At 40.1% G+C, this 18,190-nt stretch overlaps 1 protein-coding gene, 1 non-coding gene and 1 pseudogene across 2 annotated transcripts in view; 1 reads left to right on the top strand and 2 right to left on the bottom strand.

Moving 5' to 3' along the window:
• Window positions 1-12,198, bottom strand: part of DNAL1 (dynein axonemal light chain 1) — a 41,340-nt gene extending 29,142 nt beyond the window's left edge. The window contains exons 1-3 of the mRNA XM_012438183.2: window positions 12,131-12,198; window positions 6,150-6,188; window positions 2,375-2,484 (exon numbers count right to left, since the gene is read on the bottom strand). Coding sequence (XP_012293606.1) covers window positions 2,375-2,484; window positions 6,150-6,188; window positions 12,131-12,133 — 152 coding nt within the window. The 5' untranslated portion in view covers window positions 12,134-12,198. The remainder of the gene's footprint in view (window positions 1-2,374; window positions 2,485-6,149; window positions 6,189-12,130) is intronic.
• Window positions 1,702-1,804, top strand: LOC135274373 (U6 spliceosomal RNA). Its single transcript, XR_010342214.1, has one exon. It is a non-coding gene; the product is annotated as a U6 spliceosomal RNA (small nuclear RNA).
• On the bottom strand, window positions 5,250-5,312 carry LOC135274519 (U2 spliceosomal RNA; annotated as a pseudogene).
• Window positions 12,199-18,190: the final 5,992 nt, after the last annotated feature.

The following is an 18,190-nucleotide window of genomic DNA, read 5'->3' as shown; positions in this document are numbered from 1 at the left end:
CATGCATCTTACCCTTCATGATATGACTTGAAGGAATCATTCTATTATTATTATTATTATTTTTTTTCTATTTAAAACAGCAAAAGAGGTTGGGCACAGTGGCTCATCTCAGCACTTTGGGAGGCAGAGGCAGGTAGATCACCTGAGGTCAGGAGTTCGAGACCAGCCTGGTCAACATGGTGAAACCTCATCTCTACCAAAAATATAAAATTAGCCAGGCTTGGTTACACATGCCTGTAACCCCAGCTACTCAGAAAGCTGAAGCAGAAGAATTGCTTGAACCTCGGAGGCAGAGGTTGCTGTGAGCTGAGATCGCGCCATTGCACTCCAGCCTGGGCAATAAGAGTGAAACTCTGTCTCAAAAAAAAAAAAAAAAAAGTAATTACTATATCATGTAAAGACTGGTCAAATCTGTATATTTTCTAGTCATCTCCCACTCCTGAGAACTCCTAGTGAAAAATGGAGTGCCTTTAAATCTAGGAATATGGTTGGGAAATAATTCTTTAAATCTTGTTGAGGGAGCCAGCACAAAGAGATTATCAGCAAAATATGAACGGGTTGACTCCAGGTGATTTACAAGGCACTTTGGTATGAAGTACAAAACCTTCTCAAGTTTGTTTGCCTTTGAGATTGGTTTATGAAACACTGTGTTCTCATCACAAAGAACAAGCTGCATACAAAAGCTAAATGTTTGCTCTCCCCTTTGATCCCACAGATGAATATTAGTCTAATGGTGGGTTCACAAATATGTGTCCTAGAATTACCAAGTTACTTACTGTAAATTCAGATTCCTAGGTTTCATCAGTAAACATTCTGTTTCTATAAATTTGGGATGGGGCTGATCTCCTGCATAAAGTGCAGATAATCAAGGGATCACACTTAGACAAACACAGGGTGAAGAAATCAGAAAAAAAAAACCCAGTGATTCTATGGTATACTATAGCCCTGACAAGAGAAACCTGTAGCCTAAAAACATGGTTACAAGGCAACATGATATAATTGCCTCAAATTAGCCACAGAATCCTGCTAAATCACATCTTGAGAAAATAAATTAAAATAAATTACTATAGATCTGACAATTAAAGTCACAGGATATATTACAAAATAAGTAGGCCATGCGCAGTGGCTCATGCCTGTAGTCCCAGCACTTTGGGAGGCCAAGGTGGGTGGATCACTTGAGGTCAGGAGTTTGAGACCAGCCTGGCCAACATGGTGAAACCCCATCTCTACTAAAAATACAAAAAATTAGCTGGGTATGGTGGTGAGCGCCTGTAGTCCCAGCTACTTGGGAGGCTGAGGCAGGAGAATTGCTTGAACCTAGGGGGCAGAGGTTCTGATGAGCCGAGATCACGTCACTGCACTCCAGCCTGGGTGACAAAGAATGTCTCAAAAACAAAACAAACAAACAAAAAAGGATAATTTGATCCCAATTAGAATTTTTTTTTTTTTAAAGTTAAAAGGCTCTACAAAAACACTAGCACTGGTTCTCACAAGGTGTTGTGATTTGGGTTAATATTAATTCCTTTTCTTTGCGCTGTTTATATTTTCCAGATGTTTTACAATAAGTTTTTTATAATTTTAAAGGTTTTTTTTTTAAGGGGTATCACTTAGGCATGTAGTAAGTAAATATAGTTCTGACTTTGGTGGATAATTTTACAAGAGAAAGTAGTAGATTTCATAACAGAGTCATAGTTTATTGTGGTGCTCGCTTAGGCAGCACGTGTACTAAAACTGGAACGAAAGAAGATTAGCATGGCCCCTGCACAAGGCTAACATATACATTCATGAAGTATTCTGTATTTAAAAAAAATATGAGGCTGGGCGTGGTGGCTCACACCTGTAATCCCAGCACTTTGGGAGGCCAAAGTGGGTGGATGACAAGGTCAGAAGTTCAAGACCAGCCTGGCCAAGATGGTGAAACTCCATCTCTATTAAAAAAAAAAAAAAAAAAAAAAAAAAAAAATATATATATATATATATATATATATATATATATATATATATATATGCTTCTGCACAGCAGAGGAAACAATCAACAGAGTGAAGAAGAGAAAACCTGTTGAATGGGAGAAAATATTTGCTCTCTCTATATACGGTTTATTGTGTTGTTTAGCTTCTCTCAAAAGACTTGATTTATATTTTGAAACACGTTAAAACAACTGTACTAAAAATATGGTACCATTCAATATTTTTCTATTAATAGTCCCATAAACCAGTAATTTTTCATGTTTGGCCTTGCCAAAGGGAGAATTACAGTAAGCAAACAAAAAATAAATGAAGACCACAGAAAACAAACATATTTTCCTATTTTGTGTGTTTAAGAAAAGAAAGGGAAACCTAATAGCAATACTGGAAGGATGAAAAGAGAACTTACTCGCAATTAGCAAGCGTGGACAAGGATGCATCCATCTTCTCTATGGGGGGAATCTGGGCATAAAGTTTTATCTCTTTGGCTTCAGATGGCCTCTGGCCAGTTTTCTCTTCCTATGAGAAAAATACATTTGGAAGAAATAATCCATGATTGTAATGTGGAACCAAAAGAGGTCAGAATTTCCCAAGATTTTTCTCTGTTTATTTCAAAACAATTGTTAGAATTTAACAAACTGTTTAATAATTCTTTACCATTAACATATTGAAAACATTTACCTACTAACCCTGATAATCAGATTTATATGCGGCTGAATCAGATAACTGTTAGATCCCTACCAAATGGAAGTGAAAAGGAAATAAAAAAACTTCTATTTTTGTGGCATTTAAAATTTGAAAAGGATACAAACAAATGCAAAGACATCTCATATTCATGGATCAGAAGAATTAATATAATTAAAATGACCATACTGCCCAATGCAAGCTACAGATTCAGTATAATTCCTATCAAAATACCAATGTTATTTTCACAGAAATAGAAAAAAATCCTAAAATTTATATGGAACCAAAGAAGAACACAAATAGTTAAAACAATCCTGAGCAAAAAGAACAAAATTGGACGTTAACACACTACCTGATTTCAAAATATATTATAATGTGAACACAACCCAAACAGCACGGTATTGGTATAAAAGCAGATGCAAAGACCAATAGAATGGAATGGAGAATCCAGAAATAAGTCCCATTTATTTACAGTCAACTGATTTTTGACAAAGGCACCAAGGGCACACATTGGGAAAAGGATACCCTTTTCAATAAATGTTGCTGGAAAAATTGGATATCCAAATGCAGAAGAATGAAACTGGACCCCTATCTCTCACCATATGCAAAAAATCAACCATGATGAATTAAAGACTTAAAGACTCAAAACTATAAAGCCACTAGAAAAAAATATAGGAAAAACACTTCAGGACATTGGTCTAGGAAAAGATTTTATGGCTAAGACCTTAAAGCACAGTCAACAAAAACAAAAATAAACAATGGAACTAAAACTAAAAAGCTTCTGGCCAAGCATGGTGGGTCACACCTGTAGTCCCAGTACTTTGGGAGGCTGAGGCAGGTGGATCACTTGAGGTTAGGAGTTCAAGACCAACCTGGCCAACATGGCGAAACTCCATCTCTACTAAAAAATACCAAAAATGAGCCAGGCATGGTGGCACATGCCTGTAATCCCAGCTACTTGGGAGGCTGAGGCAGGAGAATTGCTTGAACCCAGGACATGGAAGTTGCAGTGAGCCGAAATCGTGCCATTGCACTCCAGCCTGGGCAACAGAGTAAGACTCCATCTCAAAAAACAAAAATAAAAATAAAAGGCTTCTACACAGCAGAGGAAACAATCAACAGAGTGAAGAGAAAATCTCTTGAATAGGAGAAAATATTTGCAAACTGTTCATCTGACAAGGGAACTCAACTCAATAGTAAAAAGACAAACAGGCACAGTGGCTCCTGCCTGTAATACCAGCAATTTGGGAAGCCAAGGGAGGAGGATTGCTTGAGCCTGAGTTGGAAACCAGCCTGGGCAACATAGCAAGACCTCATTTCTACAAATAATTTAAAAATCAGCCAGATGTGGTGGTGCATGACTGTGGTCCCAGTTATTTGGGAGGTTGAGGCTGTAGTGGGAGGATCACCTGAGCTCCACTGCAATCCAGCCTAGGGGTACAGAGATCCTGGCCCCAGAAAAACAAACTAACTAACAAAACTAACAAAACTAGAAGCTCGGGGACCATTTCCTTTGCTTTCCTATATTTTTTATAACCTATTGCAGTGTAAGACACACAAAACTCCTTTCAAAAACTTAAATCACCACATATCAATAATAGAAAATAGGCTGGGCACAATGGCTCATGCCTGTAATCCTAGCACTTTGAGAGGCTGAGGCAGGAGGATCACTTGAGCTCAGGAATTTGAGACCAGTCTAGGCAATATAGTGAAACCCTATCTATACTTTAATAAAATTAAATTACAAGAAAAATAAAATGTATCAAAGTAATAATAATAATGATAGAAAATATACAATCAGTTGTAAAGATCTAAAACACGTCCACTCAGTGCTTATTTTTATGTTATCTATTTGTAGGTTAGAGGAGGAGAAAGTGACATCTAGTAGATCCTCAATAAATGTTGGGTGAATCAATGAAAAAGTGAGATTGATGTTTTCAAATCATCAAAGTCAAAAATGCATGGGCCAGTCACAGTGGCTCACGCCTGTAATCCCAGCATCGTGGGAGGTTGAGACAAGAGGATCACTTGAGCTCAGGAGTTCAAGACCAGCCTGGGCAACATAATGAGACTCTGTCTCTACAACAACAACAACAACAACAACAACAACAACAAATTAGCCAGGTGTGGTGACACACACCCGTAGTCCCAGCTACTCAGGCGTTAGAGCCTAGGACACCGAGGCTGCAGTGATCTATGATTGTGCCACTGCATTCCAGCCTGGGTGACAGAACGAGACACTGTCTTAAAAAAAAAAAAAAAAGTAAAAAATCCATGGCCATAATGTAATCTAGAAACAGACTCTACCAGCCAAAACAAAAAAACACTAGTTACTGTAAGTAAAATAAAGTCTCAACATCCAATTCAAGGAAAATTAAATCTTGTACTAAGTCTACTCCATACTCCTCTTTTCTTAAGATTTTTCATTATATATTTAACCAAACAGAAATAAATTATAAAAATACATTTAAAGTAAATGAGAAATTTATAAGCACTAAAACAAGAATTCAAGTACTTCATTATTTTATCGAACTTTGTCTATTTTCCCTAGACACCAATGCTTCTGAAAGCCTTTTTATTCAAAGCCTAGTTACAAAAGCAAAAGGTACATTATTATACTAAAAAAACTACACTTGATCTTAGCCAAAAGGCCGAGAAGCAATGCAAAAAAACTACTGATAACATAGACAAATAAGTTTATGGCCACAGAAATTCAGGAGTCATCTCTGTACTCTATGGCAATTCTGTCTATATGCTGAATTATAACTGTTCAAACTTTATTAGCATGTTATAGAACACTGAAAATATAATTTACATATAATGCACATTTTTTATAATGTAGTTTCCTTTCTAGTATTGCTATATGCTTTAGTATTTTTATTTAGTGTTTTTTTTCAATTGTATATGCATGATTTACATTTGTCCACATTGATTACCTCTGTACTCACCTCCAGGAGGCTAAAACCACCCTCTAAAGCCTAGATAATCCACAATTCATATGACTCTAGCATATGAAAATGACATGTAGTTTAGTGATTATAAAGTTGAAAAAGAAAATGTACTAACACAGAAATTCCAGCAATTTTATAGCAATAGATAAAATCATCCTTTCCATATTTAAATTTTCCAGTGGTCAGATTTTTTTAATTGAAAATTTTATTATGATATTTGAAGTTTGTCCAGTTCTCCCAAGGATAACATTTTATGACTATCGTATAATATAATTAGGGTATTGCTATTGATACAATCCACTGATTTTATTCAGATTTTCCCAAATTTGCTTGTACTCATGTGCATGTATGGCTGTGTGTTAGTATGTGTGTACTAAGTTTTATACAATTTTATCATCTGTGTAGGTTCATGCATCCACCACCATAGTCAAGATAGCTGAAGAGCTCCAATACCAAAAGGATCCTTTGTATTAAATAGCTGGATTTGAATAACTATCCAGAATTTTTCCTTGTACAGTTTCTAAAAGAAGGAAAAACTCATGTACTCACCCATCTCGCTAAGGCTTCTTTGATTGTTGTTGCTTTTGCCTTTTAAAAAAAAGAAAGAAAAAAAACACAAAACAAAGTTGTCTTTATTTACTTATTTATTTTTTGAGACAGTCTTGCTTTGTTGCACAGGCTGGCTGGAGTACAATGACACCATCTCTGCTCACCTCAACCTTCACCTCCTAGGTTCAAGCGATTCTCCTGCCTCAGTCTTCCAAGTAGCTGGAATTGCAGGCACGCACCGCCACACCTGGCTAATTTTTTGTATTTGTAGTAGAGCCGGGGTTTCACCATGTTGGCCAGGCTGGTCTAGAACTCCTGACCTCATGATCTGCCCACTTTGGCTTCCCAAAGTGCTGAGATTACAGGCGTGAGCCACCAGCCCCAAAGTGGTCTTTATTGGTGTGATTTGTTGATTCACTTTTCATGCAATAACTATTAGCCTTGGTTTCTACCATTAAAAGGATTGATTTCTTTCTTTGAGACTTTATATACAAAGAGGATGTTTTAATTTCCTGAAATCAGAATGATTTATTTAAATGTCCCTGAGAAAAAATAAGAAAATCATTATATAACACCCATACACTTCACTCCGACTTGGCTTACAAAAATATGTAGCTTTCAATACTTAATATTAAAATACATCTTATTTAATTGATTCTAAGGATCTACATCGTTCTTACATTTTAATATTGAAATTTGGATGCATTTTATAATCAGGAATAATTTACAATTGTTGTGGGCTGGTGGCAGTGGTGAAATTTTAGAAAAATATTAACCACTTTATTTCATATCACATATTCCTTTTTATGTTTGCAAAGGATGGAGATAAAGGATAGGATAAAAATTTGTGTGTCTACATACGTTTAAAAGAACTCTATCAATAAGTACAAAATAAAAATTTTAAATGATAATAAAGTATTTGTCACAGTTCAATTCAAACCAATTTTTTCTTAGTAAAACATAAAATAATGTTGCACCTTATAATTAATAGCAGCTTAGATTCAAATTAATATATTTAAAACTCTAAAGGTACCCAAAGGAAGATATCCTTAATGAATTATTGCTGGTGCTCTTTTTTAAAAAAGAACCCCAAAGAATAACAAAAGAAAGGTTTTTAAACTATGTGAACAAATGTGAACCTGAAAGAACCAATACTTCAAGATGAATCCTGAGTAGTTAACTGGGCCTAAATTTAAAACAGGGCCTAAGCTAGGCACAGTGTCTCACGCCTGTAATCTCAGCACTTTAGGAGGCCAAGGTGGGAGGATCACTTGAGGCCAGAAGTTCAATACTAGCCCAGGCAACATAGCTAGACTCCATCTCTACAAAACAAATTTAAAAAATTAGCCTGGCATGGTGGTGCATGCCTGTAGTTCTAACTTCTTAGGAGGCTGAGGTGGGATGATCAATTGAACTCAAAAGTTTGAGGTTACAGTGAGGCATGATTGCACCACCACATTCCAGCCTCAGCAACAGGGCAAGCCTGTCTCTGAAAAAATTAAATTAGATTAAATTGAATTAATTAGAGCCAAGCAGCCATTTGCTTACTAGAGGTCACACACATACTCTGAATTCCCCCAAAAAACACACCTCTGTTCAACTTCGGGACTTCCAGCATTCATTGGAACCAATCAGAGCTCACCTGAATCAACCAATCGGCTCACTTGGATCAACCAATCAAGACCCAGCTGTATCAACCAACCAGAACCGAGTGAGTTTGAATCCTTCATTTACATAAACAGACCTGATTGAGAAGATGGGCAGGAACTTTTGCTATAAAACTCAAGCTCTCCCTTTGTTCTCTGGAACACACCTTCCTTCTACAACTAAGGCTGGATCTAGCTATACATAAACTGTTCAATGACTTAAGGTCTCTTCACTGCATTTTCCTTTTGAGAGGACTTTTGTTCACAAATATATACCATTATGTCTAGAAAGTAAAGACATACTAATAAATAACCCTTGGATTAAAAAGAAAATCATAAAATAATAAAAGAAAAAAAGTCAAAATTTGGGGAATGTAACACTAAGAAGAAAACTTACAGATTCAGATACATTTGTCAGAAAATAAGAGATAGAAAACAAATGAGCAGCTGGATATTCCCTTTAAAATCTCAAACACATCAAGGATCACTTCTAATCACCACTATGAATTATTATTATTAATAATAGTTAATATATACTTATTTTTCTTCTCCTGGCTGAGAGAAGATATTTTCAGTATGAAACCAATAAGGACCAACATTTAGAATACACAAGGAACTCCTAAAATTCAAAAACAAAAAGGAAAATGGAAAAGTTGGAAAAATATGAACAGATAATTCACAGAAACTGAAACCCAGATGGGTAATAAGAATATCAGGAAGGCTTGGCTGGGCGCGGTGGCTCACACCTGTAATCCCAACACTTTGGGAGGCTGAGGTGGGTGGATCACAAGGTCAGGAGACTGAGACCATCCCTGCTAACATGGTGAAACCCTGTCTCTACTAAAAATACAAAAAATTAGCTGGGCATGGTGGCATGCCCCTATAGTCCCAGCTACTTGGGAGGCTGAGGCAGGAAAACCACTTGAACCTGGCAGGTGGAGGTTGCAGTAAGCCGAGATCACGCCACTGCACTCCAGCCTGGGCAACAGAGTGAGACTCCATCTCAAACAAACAAACAAACAGAATATCTAGAAGGCTGGGCATGGTGGCTCAAGCTTGTAATCCCAGCATTTTGGGAGGCTGAAGCGGCCACATCGCGTAAGTCCAGGAATTCAAGACCAGCGTGGGCAACATGGTGAGACCTTCTCTCTATTAAAAATACAAAAAATTAGCCAGGCTTGATGGCACAGGCCTGTAGTCCCAGCTACTCGCAGGGGCTAAGGTGGGAGGATCCTGGGAGGTGGAGGAACCCTGATTGCGCCACTGCACTCCAGCCCAGGCGACAGAGTGAGATATTGTCCCAAAAAAAAACAAAACCAAACAAACGACAACAAATTTAACATTGAGAATCAGAAAAATGCAAAGTAAAACAATGGAACACTAAAATACATCCTCAGATTGGCAAAAGTTAGAAAGTTGGTGAGCACGTAAAGAAATGGGAACTCTTGACTGGGCGTGGTGGCTCATGCCTGCAATCTTAGTATTTTGGGAGGCTGAGATGGGCAGATCACTTGAGGTCAGGAGTTTGAGACCAGCCTGGCCAACATGGTGAAACCCTGTCTCTACTGAAAATACAAAACTTAGCTGGGTGTGGTGGCACATGCCTGTAATCCCAGCAACTTGGGAGGCTGAAGCAGAAGACTCGCTTGAGCTCTGGAGGCAGAGACTGCAGTGAGCTGAGATTGCACCACTGCACTCCAGCCTGGGCGACAGAGCAAGACTCTGTCTCAAAACAAAACAGAACGAACAAACAAGAAGAAATGGGAGCTCTCCTGCACTGCTGGAGGAAGTAAATACTGGTCAAGCTATTCTGGAAAGCAGCCTGAAAAGTACCTAGGGAAATTAAGTATACATAGACCCTATGATGGTATAATCCCACTCCTGGGTGTATTTCCAAGAGAAATCTTTTGCATGGGTCCATAAAAAGGTATTTTCACAACACTATTTGTAGGAAAAGAGTTGAACCCATCTAGCTGTTTATTGGGGCAATATAAATTGGTATAAAGGTAATTGGTTTCTCTATAGATAGGAGTCAAAAACTCAAATGCCTAAAGGTCCTCGCGGACATCACTAATGGGTAAAGCTGGCCAAGAAAGGGCAGAACCAGTGTAAAGAAGATAACCTCTACTCAGCTCCAGACAACTGTAAGCAGGTGGGACTTGGGAAAAGAGCTACCCTAATACCATACTTCTTCAAATTAAAAAACTCCATTAATTGTAAGTAACACCTTTATTTTATGTAACATTAAGAAAGAAAAGATGCTGTCAGTTATAACATACTATATCTCAGTAATATGAAAATATGAAAAAAAAGTGTCCAATGGTGAAACATATTTATTTTTCAAGAAAAACTGGCAATCTTCGTTTTAATGTGAAATATCATCATTTGAAGACATTGTCCTGAAGGTCATTAGGAAAAAAAAAAAAGACACTGGAAGATAATTTTTTTTAATTTAAATACTATGTGGGCCCATATTTCTGGAGGGACCCAGGTCTGCCAGTTTCCAGACTTAGCTAGTTCTAAATACAGTCATGTGCTGCATAGCAAATTTCAGTTAACAACAGACCACATATAAGACAGTAGTCACTTAAGATTGTAATACTGTATTTTTACTGTAACTTTTCTATGTTTATTTATTTGAGACAGAGTCTTGCTCTGTTATCCAGGCTGGAATGCAGTGGTGCAATTTTGGCTCACTGCAGTCTCCACCTCCTGGGTTCCAGTGATTCTCATGCTTCAGCCTCCCGAGTAGCTGGAATTACAGGCACGCCACTACATCCAGCTACTTTGTATTTTTAGTAGAGGAGGAGTTTCATCATGTTGGCCAGGCAAGTCTTGAACTCCTGACCTCAGGTGATCTGCCCACCTCGGCCTCCCAAAGTGCTGGGATTACAGATGTCTGGGATTATAGGCATGAGCCACAGCACCCTGGCTGCTTTTCTATGTTTAAATACACAAATACGTTGTTTCAACTGCCTATAATATTCAGTACAGTAAAATACTATACAAGTTTGTAGCCTAGGAGCAATAGCCTACACCATCTGGTTTTTGTAAGCATATTCTGATGTTTGCAAGGCAAAATTACCTAATGATGTGTTTCTTAGACGGTATCCCTGTCATCATTAGGTAATTTATAACTGTACTGATTCTGATTCTCTATTTGAAGATTTTCAACAATTGCCATAATACTTTCATAAATATTTAGGTCTGAGCATTTCTTCACCTCAATATAAACCTAGGTCCAGAACTTTTAGCTTTCCTTGGCAGTCGTTTTCAGCTAACTGCTTGTGGAACAAAGTAAGGAAAGCAGGGGGGGACTACTTTGTAAAGAGTGGTATTTAATCATGTTGAAGGCAGGCATGACTTCCTCATCATTTCCATCTCCTGGGCTCAACTTCTGCCCACTTATATAGCACTGGCATCACAAAAAGAAAACAAGTAATTATGCTTCTTCTTCATAAACATTTCTATCCCGTAGGACATCACAGACTTTGCTCAGTAGCTCTGGCTGGGTTTGTAGTCCTTTTCAGACAACTAGATAGAACTACCAAATATGTAAGCAAGAGAGTGCATACTTCAAGTAAGAATTGAGGAGCATCTCTAGGTAAAACCATTACTTCATAAAGAGCTGTGATTGGATAGACAGCTGGTAGATTTCAAACCTAAGGCAACAGCATTTCTCATTGTGGTGGGATTCCTCCCAATTTTATAATCAATTGAGGTGTGTTGTCGAAATGCACATTCCTGAATTCATAATCTGCATTCCAACAAGCCCATACCTATGCATACTGAAATTTGAGAATCACTGCTCTAATATATCCATCAGAGTGTGTTTTACAGTGTTACCGAATCATTGCACTAGTAGTCATTCAGAAGGCAACCTGGCTACATCACAGGTTATTAATACTGCTGCAATCCGTGTTTTACAGACCCTTCTAGTAACCAGCCCCTCCCTGCATCTCGACGGGGTTGGGGGCGGGTCACTAAAATTACTTTTATGTAAAGAGCTATCTTTATTTACACTCTCCTTCCCATCACCCTTACCACTCCAATGCGCTCTTTTTGGAGAATGTCTTGCTCTTCGCCCTCCCTTTTCTCTTGTCAGAGTCCCTCCACCTTAACCCTACCTCCGATCCACCCCAGGCCGCCCTCACCCCAGACCACCCCTGGCCAGGGCTTCTCTTTCTCCTCGGGCCCCTGACTCCACAGAGCTAGCGTCAGCTACCGGCTCCCTTCCGCTGTTTAAAGACCCCCAGACCCTCAACACTCCACAGTCACCCTTTTCCACTCCCAATCTTCTCTCAGCTTTGGCTACGCGGCCCGAAAGGTACTCACCATAACGGCGGTTGCTACTGTCACTGCTCTGGTTGCTAGGGCCCGCGGGGTCAGTGCGCGTGCGCACTTCTCGGCGCTCGCCGCCGCCGAAGCCCCATCCCCGGCAGCGGTCCTTTCTCTCCGCCCTCAGGGTGGTGCGAGCGGGGCATTGTGGGACAGCGTGGTGGCTGCCGGGGTCCTCCTACCCGGCCGCTCCTGGCTGCCCTTTGGCTACTTAGGGCTTAACCGTGCAGAGTGGTCAGGACCGAAAGCAGTTTCAGCTAATCTGGAATGACATGCCCGCCTAAAGTTTAAAACCTTATAACCTCCCCGTAACAACTGCCTTTGTCATAAAAGAATGTTCTTAATTCCTTTCCCCTACCGATGGTCTTTCCCATCCTTTTCCGGACGAGGGAGAATAAGCAGCTTGCTGTAATTTACCTCTCCATCTCACTGAGAATACCCAGAGCCAAACTCCACCGATTTTATGTTTCTTTACCCCGGATCCTCCAGAGAGCCAGAGGCAGCTGAAAGCTCGGTTCATTTTATATCAGCAGGATGTCTTTGAAATATCACAAATTGTTCATTTTATATCAGCAGGGTGTCTTTTTTCCCTCACCTACCAAATTAGCTAAAAATTATAAACCATAATAATAAGTCATAGAGTTGCTAGGGGTATGGAGAAATAGAGACACACAAATATGCTGCTGTTTAGAATTCATACAGCCTTTCTGGAAGGCTGTTGGCTGTTCAAAAACTTCTGTAGCCTTCGCGATCCAGCAGTTCCACTTCTAGGACTATATCCTGAAGAAATAATCAGATTAGAGCACAGAGATGTGTGTTCAAAGCTTTAATAGCAAGCAAACAAACAAACAAATAAAACCTCAAATATTAACAAAAGAGAATTGGTGGTCAGTACTGGTGGCTCATGACTGTAATCCCAGCACTTTGGGAGGCTGAGGTGGGAGGTCCACTTGAGATCAGAAGTTTGAGACCAGCCTGGCCAACATGATGAAACCTCGTCTCTACTAAAAATACAAAAATTAGCCAGGCATGGTGGCACACATCTGTAGTCCCAGCTACTCGAGAGGCTGAGACACGAGAATCGCTTGAATGCGGGAGGCAGAGGCTGCAATGAGCCGAGATGGCGCCACTGCACTCCAGCCTGGGTAACAAGGGCAAAACTCCGTCTCAAAACAAAACAAAAAAGAGGAGAGGAGGGGGAGAGAGAGAGAGAGAAGAGAGGAGAGAGAATTGGTTAGTAGTAGAGAGCGAATTGGTTAGTAGTATTAAACATCCAATGCAATAATGCAATAATGTACTTCCACTAAAAAAGTACAAATGACATGTGGTGGCTCACACCTATAATCCCAGCACTCTGGGAGGCTGAGGCGGGCAGGTGGATCACCTGAGGCCAGGAGTTTGAGACCAGCCTGACCAACATGGAGAAACCCCGTCTCTACTAAAAATACAAAATTAGCTGGGCGTTGTGGCACATGCCTGTAATCCCAGCTACTCAAGAGGCAGGCTGAGGTAGGAGAATTGCTTGAACCCGGGAGGTGGAGGTTGTGGTGAGCCGAGATGGTGCCATTGCGCTCCAGCCTGGGCAACAAGAGCAAAACTTCCGTCTCCAAAAAAAAAAAAACGTACAAATGACTTGCTAAAAGGCATCTATTCACATGCAAAATAGTCATATTTTAAGTAAAAATGGAAGTTACCAAACAAAATAGTTGGTACGATTGTCTTTTAAAATTATACATAGTGGCCTGGTGCAGTTTGTTCATGCCTGTAATCTCAGAACTTTGGGAGGCCAAAGCAAGAGGATCCCTTGAACCCAGGAGTTCAAGACCAGCCTGGACAACATAACAAGACCCTGGCTTTATGAAAAATGAAAATTAGCCAGACGTGGTGGTACATACCCATAGTCCCCAGCTACTGGGGAGGCTGAAGCAGGAGGAATGCTTGAGGAGTTTGTGGCTGCAGTGAGCTATAATTGTGCCACTGCACTCTACCCTGGGCAACAGAGCCAGACTCTGTCTCTGAAAAAAAAAAATTGCACATAATACACACACATATATATAAACATATATCTAAAAGGATATTATATGGGTTTAATGTTGGCTATGGACTGAGTAGTGGCACACCAAAATTCATATGCAATGATCTGGTGACTTTCAGTTCTTTGATACTTTCTGAGAGGTCTTGAGGGAGGGGTTCCCTAAATTTTAAGCTTTAAAACCAGAAGGGTCAATTTCTGTTTATTTAAAAAAAAAAAAAAAACTGTCCATGGGACTACTGGATAGGTTTCAAAATCTTCATACACTTCATATAAAGAACATTTTGAGTTCCAGATTCTTAAAGGTTAAAAACATTCACACAGAAAATAAAATAATTATATAACTTGGGCCCTTCTTTTGTGCTTTCATATCCTACAAAATGATAAAATAGATTCCAAAACCTGTTCACCAGAGAATATGTAGGTCTGCTTGCTTTTATTTCAGAGCTGGATAAAAGAAGTTGAAAGAAAGGTTAAAAGTAGTATTGAAGGCTGGGCCTGGTGGCTCATGCCTGTAATCCCAGCACTTTGAGAGGCCAAGGTGGACAGATCACCTGAGGTAGGGAATTCCAGACCAACATGGTGAAATTCCATCTCTACTAAAAATAAAAAATTAGCACGGCATGGTGGCACATGCCTGTAATCCCCGTTACTCGGGAGGCTGAGGAAGGAGAATCACTTGAACATGGGAGGTGGAGGTTGCAGTGAGCTGAGATGGTGCCATTGCACTCGAGCCTGGGCAACAAGAATGAAACTCTGTCTCAAGGGTAAAAAAAAAAGTATTGAAACATTATCCCAAAATTCAGAACATCTAGCAGACCCTTTGAAAAGAATAAGTAAAATAATGTTAAATAATACAAAACAGCTGGGCGCAGTGGTGCACATCTGTAATCTCAGCACTTTGGGGGGCTGAGGCGGGGGGATCACTTGTGGTTGGGAGTTCAAGACCAGACTGATCAACATGGTAAAACCCCATCTCTCAAAATAATAATAATAATAATAATAATACTACAAAACAGAACTAAATACAATAAGTTAAGAAATCTTTAATTTTTAGGGCCAGACACAGTGGCCCATGCCTGTAATCCCAGCACTTTGGGTCACCGAAACAAGCAGATCACTTTAGGTCAGGAGTTCAAGACTAGCCTGTCTAACATGGTGAAACCCCATCTCAACTAAAAACACAAAAATTAGCCAGGCATGGTGGCACACCCCTGTATTCCCAGCTTCTCGGGAAGCTGAGGCAGGAGAATTGCCTGAACGAACCCGGGAGGTGGAGGTTGCAATGAGCTGAAATCGCCCCACTGCACTCTAGCATGGGCAACAGAACAAGACCCTGTCTCAAAACAAAGAAATCTCTAAAATTTTTTTGGTCTTAAACTCCTGAGCTCAAGCAATCCTCCTGCTGTGGCCTCCCAAAGCGCTGGGATTACAGGCCTGAACCACATCACCAAGGCCCATATTTTTTCTTGATGTTAGTACTTTGAAACTTGTACTCAATTTTAAAAACAATGTAAATTTGGGGGAAACTATTTAATATTACTACAAATTAGGGCAACAACTCTTCAACCTCTGCCAAGAAGAGCCCTCACAAACCACTTTTTTTTTTTTTTTTCAGATAGGAGTCTCACTCTATCACCCAGGCTGGAATGCAGTAGACCAGTCACAGCTCACTGCAACCTTGTTCTCCTAGGTTCAAGCAATCCTCCCACTTCAGCCCCCCAAGTAGCTGGGACCACAGAAGTGTGTCATCATGCCTGGCTAATATTTTGTATTTTTGGTAGAGATGAGGTTTTGCCATGATGCCCAGGCTGGTTTTGAACTGCTGAGCTCAAGCGATCTGCCCACCTCAGCCTCCCAAAGTGCTAGGATTACCGGTATGGGCCACCCTGCCCAGCTGCACAAAATCCACTGATCAACCAAAATCAAAGTCTAGTAATTAATATCGTTACCTTTCCCTTCAAGTACTTAAAAACAAATGGCAACTGCAAAACTAAAACTAAATTATAATGAGGACCAGAGTTTTAACATGTTTCAATTCTATATATTTTAAGTGTTTAGAATAAAAACTCAGAACTTCATCTAAGATTATCCTAACAAGTTAAAGCTCAGCCACAAACTGTAATTAAGTTTTTGGTGGAGAAGGTGGAAGGTGGAAGGGATAAATTCTGTCTTTCCTTCAGATAATTACATTGTCTACATGTGTAATTAGCAATTTGGAACTAGAACATGGAACCTGCCTATTTTTAAACATAATTTTAAATAAAAGTGTGAAGGAAAGTTGTTTAAATTATACAGAGATAAGGGAACTGTGGAGAATCAAAGCAAGTGTTTCTCAGTAATTAGCTGCCATTCTAAAGACAAATATCTTAGAGTTTCCAACTTTCTCTAAAGATCCTGGAACAGGGTGCAACTAGACACATATCAAAATCTGATTAACAGCAGAAAATATTCTGTGACTTCAGTCCACCACCAACTAGCCTCTGAGTCATCCTGTTAGAATTTACTCTAGCCTCTGACTATTATGAGAAAATTATCATAACCCAATGGTTCCTCATCATAAAACCAGGGGCCTATGTGTGTATGTTCAGCCCTGGTCAAAACATATCTAAAACAGCTGGGTGTGATGGCTCATGCCTGTAATCCCAGCACTTTGGGAGGCCAAGACCGGTGGATCACGAGGTCAGAAGTTCAAGACCAGCCTAGCTAACATGGTGAAATCCCATCTCTACTAAAAATACAAAAATTAGCTGGGTGTGGTGGAGGGCACCTGTAATCCCAGCTACTCTGGAGGCTGAGGCAGGAGAATCACTTGAATCCAGGAGGTGGAGGTTTCGGTGAGCTGAGATAGCACCATTGCACTCCAGCCTGGGTAACAAGAACGAAACTCTGTCTCAAAAAACAAAAAGAAAAGAAAAGATCTGTTTTGGTGGAAATGGATTTATTATTGTGGTTGAAATAGACGTTTATTTGAGCTATTTGATTCTATAAATATAAAAATATTTTTATATTTTTTTTCTCTCTGAGTTAATCACTGGTAAATGGAAAAAAGAAAGAAAGAAAAATAGCACCAAATATGTGGAAAGTATTTTGGTTTGAAGTACAAATTCTGATAAGTCTAAGCAAATAGTTTTGCAATATTTGAGTTATGTGAGTGTGTGTGTGTGTGTGTGTGTGTGTGTGTATTGACAGGGTTTCACTCCCACAGCTGAGGCTGGAGTGCAATGGCATGATCTGGGCTCACTGCAACCTCCACACCTCCCAGATTCAAGTGATTCTTGTGCCCCACCGCACCCCACTAATTTTTGTAGAGACAGGGTTTCTGCCACGTTGGCCAGGCTGGTCTCAAACTCCTGACCTTAGGTGATCCACCCATCTCAGCCTCCCAAAGTGCTGGGATTATAGGTGTAAGCCACCGTGCTGGCCAAATGTCTGATTTTTTGTTTTTGTTTTTCTGTTTTTTTGAGAGATGGAGTCTTGTTCTGTTGCCCAGGCTGGAGTGCAGTGGCACGATCTTGGCTCACTACAACCTCTGCCTCCCAGGTTCAAGCGATTCTCCAGCCTCAGCTTCCCAAGTATCTGGGACTACAGGTGTGCGCCACCACGCCCAGCTAATTTTTGTGTTTTTTAGTAGGATGGGATTTCACTACATGTTGGCCAGGCTAGTCTTGAACTCCTGACCTCAGGTGATCTGCCTACCTCAGCCTCCCAAGGTGCTGGGATTACAGGTGTGAGCCACTGTGCCCAGCCGGATGTCTGGTTTTTAAAATGAGATTTTTAAAGCCAGGTACAGTGGCTCACACCTGTAATCTCAGCACTTTGGGAGGCCGAAGTGGGCAGATTATTTGAATTCAGGAGTTTGAGACCAGCCCAGTCACCATGGTGAAATCTCCACAACCCGTCTCTACTAAAAATACAAAAAACTAGCTGGGGTGTGGTGGTACACACCTGTGATCCTAGCTAGTTGGGATGCTGAGGTGGGAGAACTGATTGAACCTGGGAGGCAGAGGTTGCAGTGAGCTGAG

Source organism: Aotus nancymaae, unplaced genomic scaffold (assembly GCF_030222135.1).
Source record: "Aotus nancymaae isolate 86718 unplaced genomic scaffold, 86718_ANA_hifiasm-v0.15.2.pri h1tg000011l, whole genome shotgun sequence".
Taxonomy (NCBI): Eukaryota; Metazoa; Chordata; class Mammalia; order Primates; family Aotidae; genus Aotus; species Aotus nancymaae.
This window is presented reverse-complemented; position numbering and strand designations above follow the sequence as displayed.